Source organism: Orbicella faveolata, unplaced genomic scaffold (genome assembly GCF_042242905.1).
Source record: "Orbicella faveolata isolate gen_17 unplaced genomic scaffold, um_ofav_v1 contig_13, whole genome shotgun sequence".
In the NCBI taxonomy this organism is placed as follows: Eukaryota; Metazoa; Cnidaria; class Anthozoa; order Scleractinia; family Merulinidae; genus Orbicella; species Orbicella faveolata.
In genome coordinates, this window is record NW_028301540.1 from 10,932,336 (window position 1) to 10,960,229 (window position 27,894).

The window sequence follows — 27,894 nt, forward strand, 5'->3', positions numbered from 1 at the left end:
AATACGGTAATCACACATGTATATTCCTTGAGGAAATGCTTTAGATATTTACGTCCAATGAAAAGTCGCCTATAATTATCTCGGCATCGATAGCCGGTGCATTTACAACACCGATATTTACTGGCTCCTATATCAGACCAAACTTAACAAGACTTGCTATTATTTGTTTGTCTTCTTTTCGTTTTAACTCGGGATAAATTAAACAGTCCCAAAAATTTCTTGTGTGTACGTAAGAACCTGGTACGAGACGCTTTTTTCCAGGCGTTCCTCACGGAGATGAACAAGGAAACTGGGAAAAAATAATTGCTTCCGGTTTGTCACCTGAGCTTTCCAAAGCTTGTCACGAGTCTTCTCTAGTGCAGGGGAAATGGCTGTTGAGAGAGTAGAATGGGCGCTTTTCATATTAGTAATTTTGAAAATAGCATTTTCTTCATCGGAAGAAACCTGCAAAAAGATCAGTGTATGTTCATGTGAGCTATCGAATGGAACGAAGATTGATTTAAAGCCATTGGACGGAACTGCTTCTTTACCGAGGTAAGCTTAACTAAAAGTATTCTGCAACTTTCGTTTCTCGTTACAGCTGGAACCACAAGTAGCTTGCAAGGGAGGCTCATTTGGGAGAATCTTTTTAAATGAATCCTGCAAGCAGCTCAAAGGCTACATGTTCACATGTACTTCAAATGGAAATATAGGAAGCTTGTACAGCTAGCTCCAGTTCACTACCGAGAAAACATTTACTTTTCTCTCCCCTCACAGGAAACACCCTCATTTGTCCATCTTGAGGTCTCATAACATCTACATTATGGTTTAACACTGAAGCAGTTTTGCCCAAAAAATTCATTGAGTGGGCAACATAATTTGCAATGTAGAATCTTTGACCTCAATTGTGCAACAGTATAATGTAAGCCATGAATTGACTGAGGATCACCGTTTCACTTTGAATTTTGTCGTTATGATATTATGCATCAGTTAATTCCAGTAGTGTGCATCCCTCTTCCCCTCTCCCCTCAGTGCAACTAATCCTGGGACTGGGGCATTCAAAATTTTATTATTGCCTGGTGGCTGGACATTTGTATAGCCCTAGTAAAACCCAGGAACATTAGACACCCTTGTGGAATTGGTCTTCCATGTGGCCAAGAATAAATACTTTGAATACTGTCTTTGTGTCTTGAAAAATTGCTATCGATTGCAGATTAGTTCTCAGTATTCTAATAAAGCTATAGGCCATATTCATATTCCCGGTATTGGACTGCAACGAGCTTGCAATCAAGGCTCATGTGGGGGAAAATCATTAAAAAGCGATAAATGTCATTTGCATTTGAAAAGGCTCCCTGCATTAGCCTCAGTTGCAAGCTAGTTCCAGTCCAATACCGAGAATACAAATCTTGTCCATAGACCACTCTTTCTATGGGCTTACTGGCACAATAAACGCATGCAGGATGTTGGAACTGAATGCAAGAAAAGCTTGATAAAAATGATTTGCATAAGAATGTGTTTATTTATCCATTGAAACGTCAGCTTCACAAACTCACAATGACAGTTGATTTCAGGTTGATAAAAAGCTAAGTGCAAGACCAGAACATAGCTTTGATTCATGGCATCCCTATACTGCAATCTAGCTACTTTGTACTTCCCCATCTTAAGATTGCAGTCTGCATTGTAGCATTAATCTTACTCTGATTTTAATTATCATTAAATGAATAAATCCTCATTAAGTTGTAAAGTGCATGTACATGTAACAGATGTTTAAGTCCTCCTGCTTTAGCAAATATCGAGTATCCTTGTTCATTTTTACCAGTTTATCCAATTTATGTAATTAACTGCTAAGTTGTAGACCCTTTAATGGTGTAGCAGGAAATTAGAATTGTTAATTAATTCAAATTTGACAAAAACTGAAATGTTCTTTTTGAAAGGTGCTGTGTGGAGTCTTTGGGGATGTATGAATCCTTTATGCATTTTCCTAAGGAAATGCATAGTGTGTGCCCTAAAACAAGTCCAAAAGTTTCAAAAGCAACCTGTTAGATAGCTGATTGCAGTGTTGAAATCACATGTTATATTTATACACAGTGGCATTTATTGCAATATCACCTGACATTGCTCGTCTTCATTTCATAAGAAAATGAATAGAAATGACCACTTTGATCCAAACGCTGAAGCAATTTTCGAAATTAAGTGTTAAGATCATGTGTGACCTGAGCTTTCCTGTGGCTATGATGTTCAGAGAAGCTGTTGAGTGTTTGCAAAGTCATACTTGTGCTTGCACCAAGATACCTATTTCAGATTCACTGTTGTTTTCAATTTGTCAAATGCTTAATTTGAAAGACTGTGCTAAATAATCAGGCAGGCTGTGTTGTCTTTGTTGTGTTTACACAATGGTTTACTGCGTGAGTGACACGGCAGAAAAAAGTATTGCCCAGTTAAATTCTGCCCTCCGTGAATTAAATGAGTGGTGCCTCATTAACAGATTAACACCCCACCCAAGTAAAAGTGAGGCCATGCTAATCTCTAGAAGAAATCTCGCGGCTAATATTCCCCCGATCTTCATTGGAAACTCTACAATTGAATGGGTATCGAAATCACGATTACTGGGAATGACTGTTGATGAGAAACTGACCTGGACTCCGCATATGCTGGAACTCAAAAAATCATTTGCTAAAAAACTAGGATTACTTAAGAACTCGAGATTTCTCCCTAGGAACGTTCGTCAGGATCTCTATTTTAAGGTCATTTTGCCCTCAGTGACCTATGGTCTTATACTATGGGGATCTTGCTGCAACTCCGACTTATTTTAGTCCCTGGAAAGACTTCACTGCAGGGCTGCGAGGCTTATTTTTAACTTGCCGAAAGACATGGCTTCTGTTGATGTCCTACAACGGGCCCAATGGCCCACTCTGTCTATTTATTATAAATCAGCCATTTTTATCTGTTTTCATAAAGCTTTTCACGATAGGTTACCTGTCACATTAATCGATCTGATTTCTAAAAAACGGGCCACAAATTATTCAACCCGGACCTGCGCTTCTTTAATTGTTCCCCGCTTCAACACGCATTACATGAAACACTCTGTCGCGTTCAGAGGCTCAGTCCGGTGGAATGCAGTGACCAACAACTGTACTGCCCTGACAAAAAATGTTCCATATTGTGACCTCAGGCTAAAGCTTAAATCTCTAGTTAATTTTAATGAATTCAGCTTTAAGTTAATGTCTGCATCCACTTGTAATTTTAAAAAAGATGACTTTGTATATACCTAAAAACTTATGCTAACAATCTCTTATTGAATATATCGCTGACTTAAGTTCAAACGTTTTTTCTGTAAATACCCCTAGTTTTTAGTTTTTAGTTACTTAGCGATTAGTTAATTGCAAACGACCCCACAAGCTCATGTAGCTTTAATACTCATTGTTTTAAAATAAAGGTTATCTATCTATCTATCTATCTATCTATCTATCTATCTATCTATCTATCTATCTATCTATCTATCTATCTACACAGCAATGGACATGACTATCTGTTATTTTTTAAAAGATATAAATTGTAATGTCCATTCAATCTCAAAGCAGAGTGAAACTGAATGCAAGACTCGTTAAGCTAGTTCCAAGCAGTTAAAAGCTTTCCTTTTTTTTTCATTGATAGTTTTACTGACCTGAAAAGTGGTGGTGGTTCTACACAGACATTTGACTGGAGCCCATGTACTCCCTTCAACTTGAAGAAGTTCCTGTGTACTCAAGACCATGTACTGGTGCGTTTAATATTAATTTCCAGCAATGATGAAGTGCTGGGCAATGTTCTTTTTTTGTCATTGTTAAAGGGTCACCTACATGGTTTACACATACTTTGTATCATGTGTCTCTGTTATAATAATATTTATAATTGTTATTTCTACAAGATGATTCAATATTAACAACTATCAAACACTGTAGATAATATACTTGAAAGATAGATTAAACCAAGCTCACCTACTGCAGATAGTTTTTTTTGGAGTGGGGAAGGGAAGGTCGTATGAATATTTTCTGGAATAACACTTTGGAACTTTGAACGATGTAGTTTTGCATGTATGATCACACCATTCTGTAAACCTCTGTCAGCTGATTTTTCTCTGGTCACTCTATCTTTCTGAGCCATTGTGCAGGGATTTGTGGTGTATCTCATCAAGAAATAGACAAGTGGTGCACTTGGCAATGTGTGAAGTCAGCTATTCTCATTTTTTACCCTCTCGTCACCAGTCAATGAAAATTGATGATCCGAAGTCAATACATATTTATTATTATACATTGAACTCACTATCTCTTTTCTGAATGGCAAAAAGTGTACAGTGAATTTTTGAAATCAGTGCCTGTGACGTCATCTCTGCAGATTATACAATAATCATGTCAAGGACACTTAAGGTCACGGGTAATCATGTCATGTTCGCACGCTTTGTGTTGCTTGCCATCAGCGAGGAAGCAAATACATGACTTCCATTTTTTTTTTGGTTCAATGTATAATAAAACAATTATTCAGTTTGTGTGATATCTAGAATAATCAAGGTCTCGGTAAGGGTTATCAGCCGAAGCTGAAGGCTGAGGCTGATAACCCTTACCTCGACCTTGGTTATTCTGGATATCACACAAACCTCATCCAATAATTGTTTAATATATATTTTAAGGAAAACGACCAATTTTTTAAGTTTACAAGACATGTTTCGACAGAACTTCTGTCATCTTCAGTGGAATGATTACAAAGCAAGTTGAATAATAAGTAGACAAAAATGCTGATTAAGACAAATAGTAACAAAAGAACATGAAAAGGTGCGAATTAAAAGGATAATTTTAAATTTACGTTGTGTAATTGCTGATTGAGGTAAGGTATTTCTTTTTGAATATGGATGGCCTCCTTTATCTTGAGTTGAAAGCTGGTAGTGGCGTGATCTAAAATATGGAAGCAGTCTATTGAACACAATGAGCGACAACGTTCAGAATTCTGAAGATGTTTGAAAATGTGAGAGGCCTTATCAATGGCTAAGTGCTCACGTACACGTGTGGAAAAATGTTGGGTGGTTTTGCTGACATAACAGGCATTACAGTGCGCACATGTAAACTTATAAACCACACGTGAACGAAGCCCGCTGGGTATAGGGTCTTTCACACCAAAAAGGTTACCTATCTTAAAGGAAGAAAAAACTAATTTGATGTCTAAATCATTACAGTAGCGCTTGATTAAGTGTCGAATCTTCTTCTGAGTGATGACAGAAAAATGGCCTATGTACAGCAGCTTAAAGTAAAACGTGGGCGAGGTGGTAAGGGGGTAGCCCCAGGGACAGTGATTGCTATGGATTGCAGTGATGTAACAATTAACCACTTTTTCAATTAAATGGGCAGGGAAAAGGTTCTTTTTGAGAATTTCAGTAAGCTTGGTTATGTCCTCGTGTCCCGATTATAAGTTATAAGTTCAGATCTTTTGTTTAGAAGCGTAGATCTGTCCGAATTTATTCTTTTCTTTTCATCTTATGAAAATGGTTAACTACAGCACTGTAAGTGCTGTCACAAAACTGTCCCTTATAAATTGGCCACCGATTGATGTTGATTGATGTTGTTTTTATTGACTATCGATTTCTTCAAAACATACATGTTTATCTGTCTGTATTTGCAAAAAACATAGCCACAGAATTTGACATGTCACTGACTATCTTATACTATTCTATCCTAGAGTTAGCTTTAAATTTCCACTAGCTCAAATAAGAGGAAGTACTCTCCTGTATGCCTTTTGAGGCCAGAAAGACTAAATTCGCCAGCTTTTTGTTGAATCATAAATTGTACAATTTAATTAATGGTGTTTACGATGTGAAATGTGAGTCTAAATCAATGACACAAAGTCGCGTATCAAGACCCCGGCAGAGAGCTGATCTACAGCTTTCTAAAAGCCTGCATTGTCATAAATGGACTGAATAAGAGCTTCCTTCATCAAAAATCTATTAATCTTAAGGAAACTAGGCCATAAATCTGAGTTTAAGGGAAAAGTCTGCATGTTGTTTAGGTAAATTATCGACCAGAAGAGCACACATCATATTTTTTTGCACAAGAGAATCACAGACAACTCTGACTGTTAGCTAAGCCGAGAGCACCTAAAATTGATACCAAAAACAAGGAAACAGGCCGTCATTAAGTTTTGAGTCACCTGTAGCCTCATTCTCCACACCCGTAGCAAACTTGTTACTTTGTGGTTGAATTCTATCAACAACAGGCAATTTCACCTGTTGCATCAGTTATAGCCCTTAATGACAGCACTGAGGTAATGCTCAGTGTCTACTCACCTCAGTGCTTCAAATGATTTCCTTGCCATGACCATGACCATGTGTTGCTTGCAAATAACAATGTCCTGGTTGTACTTGAATTTCATCGAACAGGAAACTACCCTTCCCAAAACTACAACAATCTTTAGCCACATCAAAATTCAGGCTAAATATCGCTAACAGTAGCTAGAAAATGTCTGTTCAATTGCACTTCTAAGCCCTAATTGTGGGGCTAAAGCTCTTTGCTGTCTAAAGCAAGCATAACATTATTGCCACAATGCAAAGGGCCTAATTATGAGGCTTAATGGTGACCTGTAACATCTCTGGGCAGTTTCATGTAAGATAATGGATGATGCTTACTAGCAAATGGTTAGACAAGTTTGCACTGGACTAGTGACGTCCTTGGGCAGATTTCTTTTGGACAGCAGTAATAGAAAGCTAATCAATCAGCTCTTTCTCAGAGTCACTGCACAAACTAAAATTCAGACATGTGCATTCAAGTATAGATTAAGCTAACACCCTATAATTGAAAACGGGAAGGGATGGGGAGTGGGTTGTGACAAATTAAAACGAGAAACATAGGCACACAAGGCGTGCAAGAGTTATTTTTTTGTGTGAAGTGTTGGAGATAGAAGCATTCATGGTACAGTAATGATTTGGTTAATTTGACAAGTTTTTTTGGTTGCGATGTTACATCGGTCATGGTAAGATAGCTAAATAGTATGCCATAAAATGTTTGACTGAACAAACTACAGTAATCTGATACGTCTCCAGATTAATGTAGACACCATCTTATTTTCTAACAGGCAATTTGATTCGTTCTTTGACACAACCCGCACTGTGATTGGTTTGACATGCGCACATGCATAACTCCCCCACTCACCGATCACATAACCCTTCCAACCCCCAAGAGGAATTTTTGCTCAAAAATACTCAAGTTAATTTACAGACCTTTTCGCATTTTATATGAGTCGTAAGTTTACCTTTTTACACAACACAACACAACTTCACCGAAAATAGAAAGAATGAGAAAAAACCTCTGACACGTTGAAAGTCTGATTTAATTAAATTGAACTTTAACTTGGTGCCACGCAGTCTTCAAAGAACATTTGAACAGTTTCATACTTTTTAGCTTTAAAAATATCAGACTGAAATGAATGTCATCAAATAGAACTATTAAACTGCTACTGCAGAGACATAAGAACCTTCCAGAAACGAAAGCTTCTTTTTTGTTTAATATCCTGGAAACAATGTCCGATAACTTGTCAGCTCTAATTGCATTTACTCCCATATAAAAAACAAAAGTGTTAAGTTACCATTTGTTACTAAAAATAGCAAACATCTTGTGGGAAAGAGTGGTGACAATTCGTCTACTCTAATTGAATTTACTCCCTTGTGAAAAACAAGAGTGTCAAATTACACTTTGTAACTAAAAACAAAAAAGTCTTGTTATATTTGCATGCAACAAGAACAAAACAATTGTTACCCGCACTTACTATTGTAAATGTTAGAACTGTTTCAAATCTAAAGTCTCGTCCTCTCTAAAACATGTCCTAAGAACTAGACATGACGATTCGTGACCTCTAATTGAATTTACTCCTTGTGAAAAACAAAAGTATCAAGTTACCTTTGGAACTAAAAATAAAAATATCTCGTTGCATTTGCATACTACTAACTCACGAATCGTTTCAAACCTCATGGCTCATCTCGTTCATTTAACTAAAATCCTCAGCCTAACCCACAGAAAATGTCGAAGTAAACCCGATATATGAATACTTCCTCCTCTTTTATAGAAGAATAAATATGGCTGTTCTGAACTCTATCGGGATCAAATCTTCTCACATACCATTTACCTTTACAACAAGAAATTTGATTGGCTGTTTATAGTAGATCCAATCTGATTGGTGTGACATACATACATCTCTCACTCACTCACTCACCCATTGACCCGTCCATAACATACCCGACATGCCGACTAAGAGGTATTTTTCTTACAAAAAAATAACTCAAAAATAGTTATAATAATGAAACACGTAGCTAGTAGTACTCTTCATTCAGCTCCCTTCATACCTTGTGGAATCTTGTCATGTGACGGGGTTCTGGGAAGGACTGATTGCATCTCAATTTTTGATTTTCTGTAACCTAGAACTCTAGAATGCATGTTTTTTTTATTTTCCCTAAGTCCAATTGACATGAGAGTTAGCTGCACAACCATATTGTCTGCAACAACGAAGGAAACCACAAATAGGAGCTTACAATTCAACTGCTTTTGTTTTCACAGACTGATTTTCATAAATTTGTGTATAGCTTGGTTGAGTTATGCATGTTAATTTGATGTGAATGATGTATAGCTTTTGGAAGATATTTTGTACCTCTCTGTAGGTTGCCCAACTTGGTAATGGGGAATGTTTCCCTGCCGGAACAGATGACACCAGTTTTAGTGTGGACAGTGCAGGCAGTGTTGTTGTAACATATGGAGATATAACAAGTGGTTCCGGTCCATCTGAAGGAAAAAGGTATTCAATTGTTGTGTTATTTTCAATTGGTGTATTTTAATGGCATAATCACTGTAAAAATATCTGTGGAATTTTGGTCAATTTTGGGTATGGGAAATTATCTGATTGAACCTTTTTAGGTACTTTATGCTTCAGCGGCATGACATGCTTTTTAAGTCTCGTGATAGGTATTTAAAATACAAACCATGGATAAACTAAACTTGCCTGGCATGCTACAATAGGCCATTCCTGAGTTTCCTTTTTTCTCTGTTTCAAAACAAGTCTTTGTGCAAAAGCTTTCATATGAAAATGAGTTTGATTTGCATGAAAATGAACCTGTAGGTCAAACACATTTTCATATGAATGGTTTCGCAGGTAGATTCGTTTTTGATATAGAGGCCAAAGGCAACTCAGAAATGGGCTATTAACCACACCAAAATGGTACAAATAGTGGAATAATTATCTAATTGTAATTTTTAGGTATGCTTCAGTGGCATGACGGGCTTGTTTAGTCTCGCAATAGGTATTTTGGCTGGAATATATCTTGCCAAAATACAAGCCATGACTAAACTAAACTTGCCTGATATGATGCTAATTAAGTGCACCAAAAAGGTACAAGAAGTTGTAATACTTTATTAGTTCAGGTGATGATCACCAATGGAGCCAATAAAGTGCTGTACAATTACAGTAATGGTCTGTCGAAAAGATTAGTTCCGTTTAAAGTCTTCACAATTTTCATTGGGAGTTGCTACCTGTAAAATTCACAATGAAGTGAACTACATGTGTACATGTATTGTAAGGGACTCTTTCGTGTACAAAAGCTGCCATTAAGTGTTTTCTAAAACATTTGAAGTCTTAGTTCTGTAGTCTTCTGGAGTTGAAACCATGCTGTCTTAATTTCACTAATCTGGCCCTGTAACCTATTAGGCTTTAAAAGCTGCTTGTTGAAGTTGTAATTACATTTTGTCGGTTTTTGCGGATTACCTTTCAGCTCAGAATAATAAACCTGTACTTGAAAATACCACCAAGCTGAATTTTCCAGTTTTATTTGTGTTAGTAGGGACAGCTGCTTCACAGACTGCTGAAATTTCTGAATTCTTCTTCTGTTATGCTAACCACTGGGAACCAAGAAACCATTTTGCTTACAGCTCTTGTGTAGCACACACTATTCCAAGGTCAAGTAGCCAACCTGCACCAGAATGCATGAAAGCACTATACTTTGGTTTGGTGTAATTTATACTGAGATCATTGAAGTTTTTGACAATCGTTTGCTTGAGTACTAGGTCTGTTTAGATTCACTCTTCTGCCCATATGTGGTGATTTGATTTCTGGATCAATGGTCCAATTTGGTGAGGGAAATCAGTCCTTTTCCGTCGATCTTGTCAGAACTGTGAAACTGTGAGATGTATACCAAGCAGCTCGTTCCTTTCAAAGGGTCAAAGGCAGTACAAAGAGTTTTCCAAGAACAAATTAAAGTTAATCTTGAGGCTGCACAGAAAAACTTTAAATTATTAGGGGAGGGGAGGGGGGGGGGGGGTAAGGATGTGGTGTGTGGTACTGAGTTACATTTACAAAAACAAATGTTAACACTCCCCAATGGGGCTTTACATTGTTGATTATCTAAAGTTACAGTAACCATGATGATGTAACGTGTAAAAAATAACAACGAAATCATGAATAAAATGCAGGCAAATTACAATAAAATGAAATAAAAATTACAAAAAGTTAACCACTTTTACTAAGAAGATAAAAATTCACGTAATAGTTTATTTCTTAATTTCTTTTAAAAGCAAGATCAGATTCGCATAACTTTAGAGCACAATCAAAACTATTCCTTAACAAAACTGTTCAATAAAAAATGTCCCTTGCCCAGCAGTGCACTTAAAAAGCACGATTTTTAAAGGTTTAAATGTTGACTCGGAACCGCTGACCTCTCCTCGTTTTCACAAATGGAAGAATGAGGAAAGACACATGTAAGCAGGCTCTAGACTAGTGATATGGAGCACATCATATGACTTCTGTTGGCTAATAAAGCCTGCCATTTGACTCTCCAATGTTGATCAAAGTTTTACTGGGGCATTTAAACTCTGATTGACACCACAACTACCACCCTCTTCTGTTGCCTTGTTTGTTTTCCATGATAGCATCTTCCAAAAAACATCACGTGATGTTAATCTTGCTTTTTTTTCCCAGTCAGCACTTGTGCTGAAAAGATGACTCCACTCGCATTGATATAAAGGTGAAAGGGCTCAAGTTGTTGACTTTTATTAAGAAATTAGTTATGCCAACTGTTGCTAAAGCTGTTTTGTTCTCTTTCTCCTCATTCTACCAGTTTCATGTTTTTCTGTTACAAGCTAATGTATGTACTTGTATGTTTGTTTCTTACACAGGAGTACAAAGATAACTTTAAAGTGTGATCCAGGGGGATCAGGAAAAGGATCTTTTTCGCCCTTTAAGGAGTCAAAACCAGAACCAGGAACTTCAATATATGTAAATATCTACATTTTGCTAACAATGTCTGGAATCCCCTCTCTCCCCTCCCTACAATGTTGTATCCACACCAAGGAAGACCTAGGTCTTTTTATTTATTCTCAACTTCGGATAACGCATTTCTAGCTTTCTGTTTTCTCATTTCAGAATCCCGGTTATTAGCCAGTGTAATCATTTTTACCCATGGGTTGGATTTGGTAACTTTCCTCTCGAGGAAATGGGAGAAATAATGAGTATGAAAGCAACATCAGAAATAGGAACTTTTTCGAAATTTAAGGAGTGAGATGAATCAGGATCCCCAGTATATGTAGATATCTATACATTGCTAATAATGTCGCGAACATTCCTTGCCCCTTTTTCCCCTAAAATGGTGTGTTCCACACCTTAAAAGACTTGTTTTATATATTTACACTTTTTAAAATTTAATTCTCTCTGAACTTCTGATAATGTACTTTTAGCTTTCCGATTTTTGAATTCCAAATACAGGTAGTTTTGCTCGCATTTCATTGGTCTAAATGCGTCCCGCGACTGAACATGCCCCAACTAAAACTGTGGAATATCTGAGTGATATTCCCCAATTTTCAGATCCGGCGAGATATTTGAAGGATAATTAACGCAACAGCCCATATTTGACTTTAAATATATCCGTCTGTATTCTTAAAACTAGTAGTAATCAAAGATCATGAGTGCGTTCGGCACCGTCACTTTCCTGTATATACCTTAACATTAATGAGCTAACTAGCTGACTTTCAACCTCTGCCTGAGGAGACACTACCAGGAAAGGGAACTGCAATATATGTAAATACCTACATTTTGCTAACAATGATTGTCTGGAATCCCCTCTCTTTCCTTCCCTACAATGTTGTATCCACACTAAGGAAGACATGTTACAATTTTTATTTATTCTCAACTTCGGATAATGCATTTCTAGCTTTCTGTTTTCTGATTTTAGAATCCTGGTTATTCGCCATTGTAATCATTTTTACCCTTGGGTTGGGTTTGGTAACTTTCCTCCCGAGGAAATGGGAGAAATAATGGGCAGAAAACTGCCCAATATATCACTGTTAACTGCGTAATGTACAAAAGTTTATCAGCGAAGCATTGAATGCAGTATAGAATTCGCGGGAAGTTCTAAAACTCAACACAAACTCGTTCAGAAAGTGAAAGCAGATTTTGGCCACATCATAACTTTAGCCATTCAGTTTGTTACGCTGCGTCTGGCTGTTGTTCATTATTTTGGAGACCTTGATCGTTTCTGATTTCCGTTTCGAGTTTTGCTGCATTTATTTATTTTTAAACTTGGTCTACGATTCTTTCAACAAGTGGAGCTGTCCATCCAGTGAGATATCCATAACACGAACAGGGTTGTAGAACGTTCGTCGTAATCCTGGCAGTTTTAAGAGTCCGTTGACCTACAGTCTTTTTCCAAGACCAAGAGCATTCTCTCCGTATATTACATTGCTGCATATGTGATAAAGTGGTGTATAATTCTACGAAGTTTTTAAATTTTGAAAAACCCGGGACTTGGGTGTAAAATCAATCGCAGAAAATGAAGAAAAGTAAACCAAAACCGCAGTGTAGGCATTATACTATTGTTTGTCCATTTTAGTTCCCTCCCAATAATTTAGCAGCAATCTCAGAGTTCGTTCTAAGGGGAACCAGTATCTCTGGTGAATTGGCGACATCAAAAAACTAAAGTACAGTTACGGACACCTCGAAGGCAAACACCTCTCATGACCTATCTATTACCTACAGTTCCTTCGGTCCCATCGCATTGCCCATTTATTTTTGATGAAAACGCTTTGATACGTACAACGGACACTAGAGGTTCTTCTACTGGATTTTGCCAAAAATTCCAGAAACTTCGGTTGAAATCTATTGAGACGGTTCGGTCTAACCGGCAAATGTTGGAGCAAAAACGACCAACTTTGAAGGAGGCCGCCTTTGACTCATCGGACCAGTTTGACAAACCGACTCCTTGCCCTACTTCTCTTCAGATTATCACTTGGTTGGGGATTGAGGAAAGAAGTAGAAAATAGTTAGAACCATTCTTCTCGGTTGGCGCGAATTGATGGGAAAATGTCGGTCCATTAATTTTTACATGTTACCGAGCCCAATCTATGGCCTGATCCTTGGTATCAAGTTAAGATTTTAACGTATCAAATTGCACCTGTTTGATCCTTTAATTCCAAAATATATTTCTCTTTCAGAGTGCAAATTTTACGTCAACGTTCGCCTGTGCCATTGGAGGTGACAGTTTTGACATTTTGTTCTAATAGTGCCCAGTCCCAGAAGTGCTTCACTTTGCTGTCTTTTTAACGTTTTCAAAAAAGTAAAGTAGATTTTATTATCAGGCTAGCGGTTAGTGTGGTTGATATAAAAGTTTGTTGAAAGGAAGATTAATGTATCGTTCAAACCAGGCGTGATGGACGTCACTGGGAGAATATCAGGTTGACGTCAACAATACGGAAGGACCCAGCTCAGCGAGGTCTGTACAGAAAAGACTGAGTCGATAATCCCCTGTTTAGTCCCGAGCTAGCTTAGTTACAGTATAAGAGTAATAATAGGTTTATTACACTGCGAGCACTTTGCCAAGTCCAATACTTGCAAAGTACTGGACCGGCGATAAAGTGATCTGGCTGGTTGGTTTTAGTTTGTGGCCCACTAGATTAACCTAGTCCTGTATTAAGATGGAAAATAGATTTTGATTAAATAGACAATAAAGACCGTGCACTTTTTTACACAACTGAGTGGTCGAAGTGTCATTATATTTAAATTCGTTTTTTTATGAATTTAGAAATATTGTTGGATTGTTGACCAAGCAGACCACGCCATCTTGTTTAGTCGGGTAGACAGCTTTCTTTGGTCGCACCAAGTAGGACCGAGATGTCGTGTTGGAATTGAAAAAGGGCACGTATTTATATCTAATCGTACCTTTTGGTACGCTTCAGCGGCATATCAGACGAGTTTGGTCAAGCCATGATTCGTCTTTTGGAGAGACGTTGTCGAGCTGAAATACCCATGGCGAGACCAAACGAGCCTGGTATGCCATCGAACAGTACGATTAGATTAGAAGGATGGCGCTAAATCGAATCATTTCGGCATGTTGCAAAATCTAGTCAAGTATAGCGGGAATTTCCCGTTTTACACAATAGTGAATACAGTCAACTTTCGCTTTTGCCGGATATTTACATAACCTCCGGACAATCACAAGAGGCGTATGAACATTTATCAATCAAAGTTTTGCAAGTCTCTTAAATCTCACAAAAGAAGCTAAATTCACCCGTCAATAGAGACTTCGTGGGTGAATTTCTTGACAGACGAGTATGAATGTGGGGATATAGATTATGCAAAATTTAAAGGCAATATTATGAACTTTGTTAACGTCCACTTGGCAGCCTAAGGTTGTAGTGAGGTGTTCTGTCAAATCGTGAAGAAGCAATGACAGGTATTCACCTTACGTCACTAGTAAATTAGGACAGTCCTTATTTTATCTGCACCCTTCACCTCCACTCCCCCCTTCGGAGGGCAACCTCCAGTACAGGGCCTGTGGAAAACATTTTTCAAACGAGCCGACAAAATTTTGAACCCCTTGGTTGCAAACTTCAAAGTTGCTGACAATAAAAGACTAATTTTGGTATGGCCGGGAATTTCCCTTTTCTAGCAATCCGTTACTTCAGTTTAGTTCCGCTAACGCTAAACACTTGCATGGCCTTTGGACAACAATCGGTACTGTCGTAGGCATATTCATTCGCGATATCTCGCTTCTTTCTCTCCCATTCCAAACAAGCTTTGTTATAGTTCCAGTACTAACCGCATCGGCTATGATTTCGTTCAACACTAACGCATTACTCGGGTTATTTACTGCCTTGGCGTTCCACGTTCTGGTAAACGGAAGTATTAACTCGGACACCGTTCTTAGAAGCGCCCCGTTGGTTTTCAAAGAACATTCATCTGAGAATATTCAAGGATGCTATCGTCAAAACGAAAGCCTGGCTTTGTGTTTTGACATACAAGCCAGATTTATAGAGTTGAGCAGTGGCGACAACAGAACGCTTGTCCATTTAAGCGATCTTCCACGTGAGATGTTTCTTGTTCAAATACTGGATGATGCTTTTGTTGGGTAAGTCTCGGAACGTGTTTCAGAATATTATTCCTCGACATTTTATAATGTTAAACATAGGCGCAGATAAGCCACGATAAACTCTCTTCGGTATTTTATAGGCCTGACTGAAAAAATATTCCAACACCCGGCTGTCGATGTTTTTTCATAGTTATTTTATTGAAAGGTCAATAAACCGAAAATTGCATGCCTCAGCGTTCGGTACGAAAGTGAAACCAATGATAATAATCTTGGATTTATCATTATTTATGCCCTGAGGGGTTAACTCGCACGTGAAAAGGTCGGTTTTGTATTAGTCATTGTAACCTAGGTTCTAATTGATCGGACCGTGAGTGGCATTTCATTACCCGTGCATGAAATACAAACATCGACCTCGTGCTCGAGAGAACCGTATACTGAACACAGCCTGAGCTGTGTACCTTTTATTCCGCGTGGTTTCTTCGTTTTACGTTTGCTTGCTTTGCTGCATTAAACACAACCAGAACAGTCGACGATGCTTGTAGTCTCGCTTAGGGATGTAAATCATGGATTTCAGTCTCACTTTGGCTGTTCAGGATGAAACGTACTATTCAAGAAATGATTAAAAACCGCTATTATGTCCGATTTAAAGTGGTTAATTTTAGGGGTAACATTAAGCTTGAGCTGCGGCCAGGTTAGTCTCCTTTAGGGGTTTAATTCACATTTTCCGACGAGTATCCCCGACCATTTATGAGGACTGTCTATTCCCAGTTTACGTCCAAGATGGTGACAAATATATTTTCAACACCAGAGAAGAGGAAAACTTTACCTAAGAAGGACCTGAACCTTAATTGTCGTCTCTGGTTTGCGGTTAATTAGCTTAACTCGAGTTTGCTCGCGGTTAGCTTTCATTTTGTCGTTTGCGCGACATTATGTATAGCTAAAAAAAACTTCGCGTTCTTGGCAGCCAACGCTCGGATAGTGTAGTGGCAAGTGAATGCATCCTGAGACGAATTTCCCGGGTTCGGTTTCAGTTCGTCTTCAAATGTCTGCGAAAAAAAGAGAGATTATTTTTCCTCATTTGAAATATATAAAAAAACTAAGTGTGGAATGATCTTCATGTAAAAATAAATTAGTGCAGGTATAATCTGGTTCTGGTTCTTGTTAACTAAGGTCTTCCCATAGAGAACTGTTGGAACCCGGGCTTGGAACGAAGTGGATAAGTTGTTGACTTGTTTGTGTTAACAGTTACAGATCTTCTAAAGTTCCGATGCATCTTCGAGATCTAACAAGGAAACACAGCACCCTGCATAATCTCAACTGGAAGAAGATGTATGACTCGGAGCACAATCCTAACATCGCAACTCAGGACGATTTTGCTGCTAAATGGCATTCAGCGCTGAGCCGACTACACAGGACCAGGGAGATCACTTTGTTACATGCCCTGTCGACTGCCTTGAAAGAATACGCAAGAAGTCACTCGATCCAGATGCGATTCCACGTGCTTTGCATGACGCTACTACCAGAGAACGGTCACAAAGAAACCGCTGCTTCTAGAATTCGCTGGAGTAAGAAAATTGTCGGGTACACCAAAAACAAAGAGGATGATGGCTCGATGAAATCAAAGGACGTTCGAAGCATTTCCTCACGAGAGAAAAGAAACATTTTTCGAAGTAAACGGAGCGATTATTGCGTCGATTTAAGGTCTAATCCTCATGATGACGAGTGTTTAGGCATGTGTGGACCCGGATGTACATGTTGGTCCTTTGTTTGTGGGGACTGCTGTTATAACAAGCTATGCCTTGAACACGACAAGTGTTGTCGGCACCGTGCATTTTCAATAAGTTGCCTGCTACCATTTCTTTATGACCTGAGTTGCAAAGAAGGTTTTGGTGGCTATCCCAACTGCCTAAATTAAAAGAACCTGTTTTCGCTGATGCTATCAGATAGCCTTTTCTAGTTTATAGGAAGGCTTCATTGGGGTGGTGGCTTTCACGGTTAATTTCCTCGATGGACATCTCAGCTGGAATGAACATGTTAAAGCTATTGTTTCTAAGGCTGGTAGGCGGGTCGGTATGCTAGGCCTTGCGCGCCGCTGCATCACTTTACATAGTCTCATAGTGCTAATGCCATTTATATTTCAATGATTAGACCGATATTAGAGTATTGTGCTGGGGCCTGGGCGTGTTGCGGGAAAGTAAACAACGGAACTTTAGAAGCTCTGCAGAAGCGATTAGGAAGAATAGTAATAAAGACATCTAGTAGTGACACCGCTATGGAAGCTTTAAAGTGGCCTAGTCTTAGGACCAGGCGCGATGAACATATCCTTAAGCTTGTGAGGAAATGCATAGATAGTCGTGTCCTCAATATTTTGATAACTATTTTGTTTTCAATAAATACATTTGCACTCGCTCAACCAGGCAGAGCAATCTTTTACATCTGCCTGCAATAAGAATGGAAACAGTCAGGAGATCTTTTCTTTTTATTATCATGGAAGTACGGTTTTTAATAAATACTGTAAATGTACATAAATTTGAAGATGTTACATGGTTGTTATAGGCTTTTGATATTTGTTGTAATGTACTTTCCTATATTTATGTTTTTGTATATATCCTATTATTGTAAATTCTGTGTTAGGTAATAGCTTCAGGGCTTCTATTGATAGCAGAGATGCTTTGTAAGCTCCGTGAAGGGACTACCCTGAAACTTTACCTTTAGATTTTTACTTTTAAAAAAGGTGTCTATCCATCTAACGGTTAGCTTATTTTCTTTGCGGTTAACAGAAATCTCAGGAATTAATAATTAACCATTGTTTAAAAACAGGTATGCAATGCGTACATGGTTAGACATGCAATACATGCCTATTACTATACCTTATTAATAGAGTGATACGTTTTGTAGTGATCCGTCGACATTTTATTTGAAACACGAACAATACATATATAAATATAATTTGTTGACTCATATAGTATAAATATGGAATGATTTCTGCTATTGTGGTCATTATGTACAGTCTTGTGAAACCATATCTACCCAAATAATTATACTGGTTTACACTGACAAGTCTGTCTTGCTGAAAATGTGAAGTAAGCTAGACCAATAAGATGTGACCATTATTTCAGTGTCCTAAAAGCAGAATAAATGGAAGTATGAAAATTAGCAATAATTCTTTTACATCAAGTGAGCTTTGAAATTGCTTGCCAAACGTTCACTGAAATGCGAACTAAGATTAGTGTTAACCCTTTACCCCCTAAGGCGAACGGCAGTTTTTCCCAACTCGGCAAATAAAGACACTCTGCCTGTGTACAATATGTCATTTGAAAGCCACTAATCAGCTTATTTAAGAATTGACATCAGCAGCTACGAAGGAGGTAGACATTTTGAGAGAAATTGCTTTAAAATGGGAAAATTAACGCCTTCAAAAATGTATCAGTCTTCTACTATATTAGGTATACCCCTAAACTATAGGTTATTTAGCAGTTCTTAGTGCATAGCTTGATATGAAACAAGTCTTTCATTCCATTTGCATCCCGAAACCTTCTGGGGGTGGTCAACCATGTCTTGGATGGGAGGGGGTCAAAATTTTATGACTTCAATGAGCAGACCTTCACAAGACAATTTTCATGGCAAAAATTCATAGAAATCTATCAAATATTCACAAAGGTATGACCTTGTGTGCCAATATGCACTCTTAGGGGGTAAAGGGTTAAATTAATACGGACACGTTCTCTGGTAAATCACGCAGAAGCAAAAACAGTTGCCGAGTGCATTTTGACAGCAAACTGTAACGAATCCTCTTTGTGTAAGATCTGAGCCAAATCAGAAACGCTGGAAATCAGTCTTTTGTGTTGATTAACAATGGAAATTAGCGACTTTGCTACACAGCGCTTCCCTGTGAGTAAGGAGCAGAAATAGTTTAACTGACATCAAAATCAATCACAATTGGGCCTGGATTAGTCTCAACGCAGCCAGCACCGCTGGCAAGACGAATTCTTAATTCGCAGATATAAGCTTAGAAACGATACAAAATTTCCGTGTAATCCAGAGACGATTCATTTTCGTTATTTCAAAATAACGAATCACACGTTTTAGAACTGGTTAATAAATCGATGCGAAGAAAACCAATAGTCACATACACGTAGAACACCACAATTTTCCTTGAAGCATCCTCGATACCCTCTGAGAGCGGCCCTAAATAAACGCCTATGCATTGTTGTAAACTGTTCCCCATTTCAGCTTTGTTTTCCCAAATTAAGTAACTTAAGTACAGATTAAGGTGCTCAAAACTAATTCGAAGTTCTAGTGAGACAATTCTCTAAGAAATCATGAAGGTAATTCTCGATTAGTTCAAGGTATTATAAGCTTACTCAGTTTACTCAGGTTTGCTCAACAATGCTTCAAAATCTCAAAGTCACAGAATCGTGGTATCAGGCCGGCGATCAGAGCCAGCAATATTGACCTGAATATCGATGCCCGCTCTGATACAATGTATTTGCATGTTTTAATCAAATTCAAATGAAAAAGAAACACTCACGTTTTGTTCTGGAAAACAGCTACGCCACACACAGAAAAGTTGCTGGTAAACAACGGTACGGTGTTTGAGGAGTATCACTAAAATAATTTTTTGTTTTAATTCTTGTCTTGTCCGTTTGATTTCTGAAATGAATTTTTGATTACCAAAATCGGCAATTCCGCCACGTGACCTATAGTTTCAGCGGTCCGTACATGGAGATTCAATTATGGCTGCGATATCTAGTCAAAGAGCTCCTGAAAACGGTACATTTTAATGTTTTCATCGTTTATGGATCCGTTTCCGTTAGCTGGGTTGCCATTTAGGCATAGACAAAGTTATAGCTCATCGGTATTTTCACGGTAGTGCATGGTGACAAGTGAATTCACGAAGTAGAATTGGACGATATTCACTGCAGCGATAGAAACCATGTCACACAAATTTCTGTGTTTTATCGGCTACAGCACGCAGCAGGCTGTTTGTGGAGAAATGGTTCGCACGATCGTCGGCGATCTTATGGAAACCAGACTCTTCCTTCTGTCACGGTATGTACTTTTTTTTTGCTTTAGAGCTAAGAGATTACCTTCTAGGCCATGTACGGTCTTTAAAGAGTCTTGATATGATCAAGGAATATATCTGGAAAGATTATGGAGTTAACAATCCGCACTTGGGAAGCGTTGGTGCTGACAGAAAATTTGTCTAAACAGACAAATTTGTTGCTAGTGCGGATGGGGCCTTTACTAGTAAACTTTTTGTCTAATTGATCCCGTGTTTGTGCCAGACGTGTGGTGACATCATGGCTACGTCCAGTTATCTACTTTATGTAATCAAAACCTCGAATGTAGCTTGCGAGCAGGCTCCCGGTGAGGACGGAAAAAAAACATTCGGCGAGCGCGAAAAAAAATAATTCGGACTCACCGGGAGCCTGTTCGCAGGCTACCTCGAATGGCGTCTTGTTGCAGCTTGTTTCAACAACTGAAAGCAAAATATCTGACATCTCTGGGCTTCGGTGACTCCTTAAAAAATTTGTGTTTTCTTTTGGGGCAGTGAAAGACGTTTTGAACTCCGAAAAGTGAAAAATTAACTGTCATTGTTTGAAAACGTTAAAAAATTATTTTGATTACTGATATATATATTTAATGTCTTAGGACCATTCTGGAATGGAATAATTAAAAATTATTCACCGAATTGGAGGTGAATAGTAGAGGTGGATATTTACCGAGCCGCGAAGCGGCTAGCCAATCAGCTTGCGCAAAAAGTACTATTCACTTTTGTGGTATATACTGAAAGGTATTATTAAGTAAAATATTTTAGAATTGTAAACCAATATAGCTTACGTCTCCCGGCTTTCCTTTTACTACCAAGCCACAAGACAAGATACAAAGACGGAGTCTTGACGAGTGATCTTGAGACTTTCATTTTTGTGGCTAATTTTTGTTTACGGTTAATTTTTTTACGGCTAACGGCTAAAATTTTCAAATTTTTACTGGCAGTAAACCCCATTGTTATACCTCGTATTTCAAATACGTTTTCCGATTGGAGGAGAACGTGTCACGTGTCGTGGGTCAAAACTCATTAACTCCCTAGGCCGAACAAAACTCACCAACTCCCTAGGGAAACAACAACTTGAAATCGCGGCAAATTTGTGAGCCAGCTGGCGTCAAGCAAACGATTTCTTCGCATTTTTTTTTCTATTTTTGAGTTGGAAGGTATCATAAAACACTTAATGACTGGTCCCGCGGGAAACAGTGAGAATTGTTTCCCCTCGACCTCAATGTGGAACATTGTGGGTCTCGGGGAAACAAAACTCACTGTTTCCCTTGAGGCCAGTCATTAAGTGTTTTATTGAGACCCTTTCATAGCCCTTGCGGAGATTTCATGGAGACGATTTCTACTTCCGGTGGTCTTTAGTAGAAACAAGGCTGATTACGACCTAGAAAACTTAACGTGACAATGATGTGACAGTCTAAGCTGAAAGCCAAGAATTGCAACCGTAGACAGCTGTTTCGACCTGGTTGGGTCTCGTCAGTACGGTGCAGCAGCAAAAAATAGAGCAACCAGCCTATTGTCTACTACACGTACATGGTAATGACTTCAGATGAAACCCAAATCCAAATGCTTGCTGAATGGCCAACGTGACATGTGCAACGCGTGACTGTGAACAATATGCAAAATCCGTTGCCGCGATATTGTAGATTGCGAAAAAAGAAAGCGTATTCCAGAAAAAAAAAATTAAAACAATAAAAAACATGGCCAAACCCTGTTAAAAAATGAACAGCATTTCGGATCTGACAAGAACTACGACCCAGACACCTTTACGGTTGCGCATGACGCCAGTTTTTTGGTGGGCAATAGCTTATACAAGAATTTCAGTGACAATCAAATACAGGACTGACCCAGATAGTAGAAAGCACTTGCTCGATCCCCCCGCGCACGATTTTTTATTCAGCAGTTTCTGTTGTGAAGGCTTTTTTTGGAAATTGCTTTACCCCACTCCTCCTCAAAAAGTAATGGTCCGTCCCAAGAGAATTTTCTCTTGTCCGTCCCTTATGTAGCTTACAGTTCTTGTTGACGCTACGTCTAGAGATTTCGAACTCAAGCTCTGTTGAAGAGACTCGAGGAGCCCGTTGAGAATTGAAAGATAGAGCGAGCGAGGTTCGACTAGAAAAATAAATAAAAATACATGTGAAGAAGAGCCGAGCGATATGAGAAATACAGGACAGAATATAAAGACTTACAAATGTTTCCTGACTGTAGCGATGACGGTGAAGCTAGGTAGAATAGATTCCGCAACAATATTAACTTGAAGCTAGAGAAAACGTTGAAAAGATTGGCGCGCTAGGAAACCGTAGCGTTTTAAATAGTCCTAATTTGCATACGTAAATGGCAAGCTAAAATAAAAATTCGCACGTGGAATCCTACACCTTATTAATTTAGCAGGTGTCACGCGAGTGATCTTTGTGACGTAATACTCAGACTACTCGAGTGATCTCTGTAAGCAGTGAAAGACCCTGGTAAAAGGCCCAAGACTCTAAGAGATCCGAGAAAGTTGACCTTGATCAGATGAACCGAAAATTCACTATAATGCGGTTATCATTCACACGTGTATATTCCTTGGTGTAAATGCTTTTGATATTTACGTCGAACGAAAAGTCGCCCATGATTATCTCGGCATCGATAGCCTGTGCAATGCATTTACAATACCAATATTTACTGGCTCCTATATCAGACCAAACTTAACATAACTAGCCATTACTTGTTTGTCTTCTTTTCGTTTTAACTCGGGATAAATTTAACCAGCGAACGCAGACGGGTTTCCGGTTGTCGCTTGTCTCCGCCGAAAACAACGTCTGCGAACCCGAGCCAGGAAACGATTTCTGTGACGTAGGAATTTTAAGCCAAGTAGCTCAAGTAGCCCCAGAACTACTGCGCGAGGTATTCGCTGCGAGGAGCACTCGAGTTTCATTCTATCATGGGATCTGATTGGCCAAGGAGAAACAAAAGTCATTACGTCACAGAAATCGTTTCCTGGCTCGGGTTCGCAGACGTTATTTTCGGCGGAGACAAGCGACAGCCGGAAATACGTCTGCGTTCGCAGGCTAGGATAAATTGAACAGTCTCAAAAATTTCTTGTGTGCGCGTAGGAACCTGGTACGAGACGCTTTTTCCCAGGCGTTCCTCACGGAGATGAACAAGGGAACTGGGAAGAAATAATTGCTTCCGGCTTGTCACTTGAGCTTTTCAAAGCTTGTCACGAGTCTTCTCTAGTGCAAGGGAAATGGCTGTTCGCAGAGTAGAATGGGCGCTTTTGATATTAGTAATTTTGAAAATAACATTTTCTTCATCGGAAGAAACCTGCAAAAAGATCAGTGTATGTTCATGTGAGCTATCGAATGGACAGAAGATTGATTTAAAGCCAGTGGACGGAACTGCTTCTTCACCGAGGTAAGCTTAGCCAAAAGTATTTTGCAACTTTCGTTCTCGTTAAAACTGGAACCACAAGTAGCTTGCGGCGTCGACAAAACCAGGATCGGATCGGACCGGATCACGGATCGGATCACGGATCGGATCACGGATCGGATCAAGGACAAAAATTCAAAATTCAAAATTCAAGATTCAAGATCAAAATTTTGTTGAGCAAATTACACTAGAGTGACTACTGTGAGCAGAACGTTTTATTTAATTCAGGTGTGATATTCCTTTATTTTTTTATAATATCAAGCCAACTGGGAGCTGGTCACAGATGAATTTTTTTCAGGCTGTTGGGTTTTGATTGCGATGATCAATCATGTCTTCATATCTTTCTCCGCAGTTCAGATAAATGATATTTCGTATATTCGCTTGCATCAAGGGTAAACTGTCATAAAACGAGTCACAATGATAATAATAGGACGAACGTATGAATCGAAACACAAAAACTAAAAACACTAAAAAATTAAACACCTGATGATTTCAAACAATTTCCGTTTCTGAGACAAGTCTATACTTTTACAAGATATGAGTTTGGAATACGATATTTCGTACTGGAATAAAACGAAACAGACCATTTGTATTTCAAGGAAATATAGCTGTTTTACAAAAAAATATAGGAGTAACATCGATAGTGTGAACGATAACGCAACCCGAGAATAAACAACATTTTAGGAGTTACGTCACGATTTTTAAAGGCATTTTTAGGGTCGTAAAGAGTTGCCTTTATATGGAATAAAACCTTAAAATGATCGTGTTCTAGGATAGAAAGCACTTAAGAGGCAAGACCAAATCAAAACGGAATGAGGATCGTTAAGGATGGCAAAGATTAACGAGGACTGCAAATAACGAACTTGAAAAACTGGGCTAGTTTTTTCAAGATGCGCAAATCGTAACGTAGCTCCTTTAAAGCAAGTCATGTCCTTAAGCTTTCGTACGTAAGCTTTCTCATTAACTGTAACGCTAACTGTAACGCTCACATCTGACACGAAAAAGTAGCCGAGAATTAGCTATGGCTCCTGCTACTGGTACTAACAACAATTTCAAAAACGAGAATGGGAGGTTCACGCAAGCTTCAAGCCAACTAACGTTCAAATATAACTACATCTGCCTGTTCATTACAATTTAAATTCGTCGTAAATTAGGCGCTTATGTGGCTTTTTAAATGACCTCTTGTCATTCTCTGTAATTAACATGTCATTGCGTCAAATTCGGGATTCTTATCTTTAACATAATTTAGTTTCCACTTTTATTTTTTATTTATTATCTTATAAAAGATTTGATTTTTTTTCTTTAAAATGTTTTTTTTCTGTGATCCGATCCGTGATCCGATCCGCGATCCGATCCGTGATCCGATCCGTGATCCGATCCGCGATCCGATCCGTGATCCGATCCGTGATCCGGTCCGTGATCCGATCCGTGATCCGGTCCGGTCCGATCCAGATTTTGTCGACGCCGAGTAGCTTGCAAGGGAGGCTCATTTGGGAGAATCTTTTTAAAGGAATCCTGCAAGCAGCTCGAAGGCTACATGTTCACATGTACTTCAAAATGGAAATGTAGGAATATTCCTTTAATTTGCGAGCTAGTTCCAGTTGACTACCGAGAAAACATTTACTTGTCTCTCCCCCTAACAGGAAGCACCCTCATTTGTCCATCTTGAGGTCTCATAACATCTACATTATGGTTTAACACTGAAGCAGTTTTGCCCAAAAAATTCATTGAGTGGGCAACATAATTTGCAATGTAGAATCTTTGACCTCAATTCTGCAACAGTATAATGTTAGCCATGAATTGACTGAGGATCACCGTTTCACTTTGAATTTTGTCGTTATGATATTATGCATCAGTTAATTCCAGTAGTGTGCATCCCTCTTCCCCTCTCCCCTCAGTGCAACTAATCCTGGGACTGGGGCATTCAAAATTTTATTATTGCCTGGTGGCTGGACATTTGTATAGCCCTAGTAAAACCCAGGAACATTAGACACCCTTGTGGAATTGGTCTTCCATGTGGCCAAGAATAAATACTTTGAATACTGTCTTTGTGTCTTGAAAAATTGCTATCGATTGCAGATTAGTTCTCAGTATTCTAATAAAGCTATAGGCCATATTCATATTCCCGGTATTGGACTGCAACGAGCTTGCAATCAAGGCTCATGTGGGGGAAAATCATTAAAAAGCGATAAATGTCATTTGCATTTGAAAAGGCTCCCTGCATTAGCCTCAGTTGCAAGCTAGTTCCAGTCCAATACCGAGAATACAAATCTTGTCCATAGACCACTCTTTCTATGGGCTTACTGGCACAATAAACGCATGCAGGATGTTGGAACTGAATGCAAGAAAAGCTTGATAAAAATGATTTGCATAAGAATGTGTTTATTTATCCATTGAAACGTCAGCTTCACAAACTCACAATGACAGTTGATTTCAGGTTGATAAAAAGCTAAGTGCAAGACCAGAACATAGCTTTGATTCATGGCATCCCTATACTGCAATCTAGCTACTTTGTACTTCCCCATCTTAAGATTGCAGTCTGCATTGTAGCATTAATCTTACTCTGATTTTAATTATCATTAAATGAATAAATCCTCATTAAGTTGTAAAGTGCATGTACATGTAACAGATGTTTAAGTCCTCCTGCTTTAGCAAATATCGAGTATCCTTGTTCGTTTTTACCAGTTTATCCAATTTATGTAAGTAACTGCTAAGTTGTAGACCCTTTAATGGTGTAGCAGGAAATTAGAATTGTTAATTAATTCAAATTTGACAAAAACTGAAATGTTCTTTTTGAAAGGTGCTGTGTGGAGTCTTTGGGGATGTATGAATCCTTTATGCATTTTCCTAAGGAAATGCATAGTGTGTGCCCTAAAACAAGTCCAAAAGTTTCAAAAGCAACCTGTTAGATAGCTGATTGCAGTGTTGAAATCACGTGTTATATTTATACACAGTGGCATTTATTGCAATATCACCTGACATTGCTCGTCTTCATTTCATAAGAAAATGAATAGAAATGACCACTTTGATCCAAACGCTGAAGCAATTTTCGAAATTAAGTGTTAAGATCATGTGTGACCTGAGCTTTCCTGTGGCTATGATGTTCAGAGAAGCTGTTGAGTGTTTGCAAAGTCATACTTGTGCTTGCACCAAGATACCTATTTCAGATTCACTGTTGTTTTCAATTTGTCAAATGCTTAATTTGAAAGACTGTGCTAAATAATCAGGCAGGCTGTGTTGTCTTTGTTGTGTTTACACAATGGTTTACTGCGTGAGTGACACGGCAGAAAAAAGTATTGCCCAGTTAAATTCTGCCCTCCGTGAATTAAATGAGTGGTGCCTCATTAACAGATTAACACCCCACCCAAGTAAAAGTGAGGCCATGCTAATCTCTAGAAGAAATCTCGCGGCTAATATTCCCCCGATCTTCATTGGAAACTCTACAATTGAATGGGTATCGAAATCACGATTACTGGGAATGACTGTTGATGAGAAACTGACCTGGACTCCGCATATGCTGGAACTCAAAAAATCATTTGCTAAAAAACTAGGATTACTTAAGAACTCGAGATTTCTCCCTAGGAACGTTCGTCAGGATCTCTATTTTAAGGTCATTTTGCCCTCAGTGACCTATGGTCTTATACTATGGGGATCTTGCTGCAACTCCGACTTATTTTAGTCCCTGGAAAGACTTCACTGCAGGGCTGCGAGGCTTATTTTTAACTTGCCGAAAGACATGGCTTCTGTTGATGTCCTACAACGGGCCCAATGGCCCACTCTGTCTATTTATTATAAATCAGCCATTTTTATCTGTTTTCATAAAGCTTTTCACGATAGGTTACCTGTCACATTAATCGATCTGATTTCTAAAAAACGGGCCACAAATTATTCAACCCGGACCTGCGCTTCTTTAATTGTTCCCCGCTTCAACACGCATTACATGAAACACTCTGTCGCGTTCAGAGGCTCAGTCCGGTGGAATGCAGTGACCAACAACTGTACTGCCCTGACAAAAAATGTTCCATATTGTGACCTCAGGCTAAAGCTTAAATCTCTAGTTAATTTTAATGAATTCAGCTTTAAGTTAATG

General features: G+C 38.6%; 3 protein-coding genes across 3 annotated transcripts in view; all 3 read left to right on the plus strand.

Annotated features, from left to right (window-relative positions):
- The first annotated feature begins 321 nt into the window (after positions 1-321).
- On the plus strand, positions 322-13,999 carry LOC149114972 (uncharacterized). The gene is made up of 5 exons (XM_089284628.1): positions 322-534; positions 3,634-3,739; positions 8,651-8,784; positions 11,154-11,253; positions 13,464-13,999. Exons 1-5 carry the CDS (start codon positions 368-370, stop codon positions 13,527-13,529), a joined length of 573 nt encoding a protein of 190 aa, XP_089140754.1. The 5' UTR covers positions 322-367; the 3' UTR covers positions 13,530-13,999.
- A 955-nt stretch (positions 14,000-14,954) lies between these two features.
- LOC149114973 (uncharacterized) lies at positions 14,955-18,500 on the plus strand. The gene is made up of 2 exons (XM_089284625.1): positions 14,955-15,376; positions 16,583-18,500. The coding sequence occupies exons 1-2, from the start codon at positions 15,078-15,080 to the stop codon at positions 17,250-17,252; spliced, it is 969 nt and encodes a 322-aa protein (XP_089140751.1). The 5' UTR covers positions 14,955-15,077; the 3' UTR covers positions 17,253-18,500.
- A 5,049-nt stretch (positions 18,501-23,549) lies between these two features.
- Positions 23,550-27,894, plus strand: part of LOC110062664 (uncharacterized) — a 43,543-nt gene continuing 39,198 nt past the window's right edge. Inside the window, exon 1 of the mRNA XM_089284626.1 lies at positions 23,550-23,789. Within this exon, the coding sequence (XP_089140752.1) occupies positions 23,623-23,789 (167 nt within the window). The 5' untranslated portion in view covers positions 23,550-23,622. The remainder of the gene's footprint in view (positions 23,790-27,894) is intronic.

Excerpts from the sequence above, each read along its gene's own strand:
- LOC149114972 (XM_089284628.1), top strand. The coding sequence starts at position 368 with ATGGCTGTTGAGAGAGTAGAATGGGCGCTTTTCATATTAGTAATTTTG. Across the intron at positions 8,785-11,153 it reads GGTCCATCTGAAGGAAAAAG|GAGTACAAAGATAACTTTAA; the intron begins GTATTCAATTGT and ends TTTCTTACACAG. Across the intron at positions 11,254-13,463 it reads AACCAGGAACTTCAATATAT|AGTGCAAATTTTACGTCAAC; the intron begins GTAAATATCTAC and ends TTTCTCTTTCAG.
- LOC149114973 (XM_089284625.1), top strand. The coding sequence starts at position 15,078 with ATGATTTCGTTCAACACTAACGCATTACTCGGGTTATTTACTGCCTTG. Across the intron at positions 15,377-16,582 it reads CTGGATGATGCTTTTGTTGG|TTACAGATCTTCTAAAGTTC; the intron begins GTAAGTCTCGGA and ends TTGTGTTAACAG.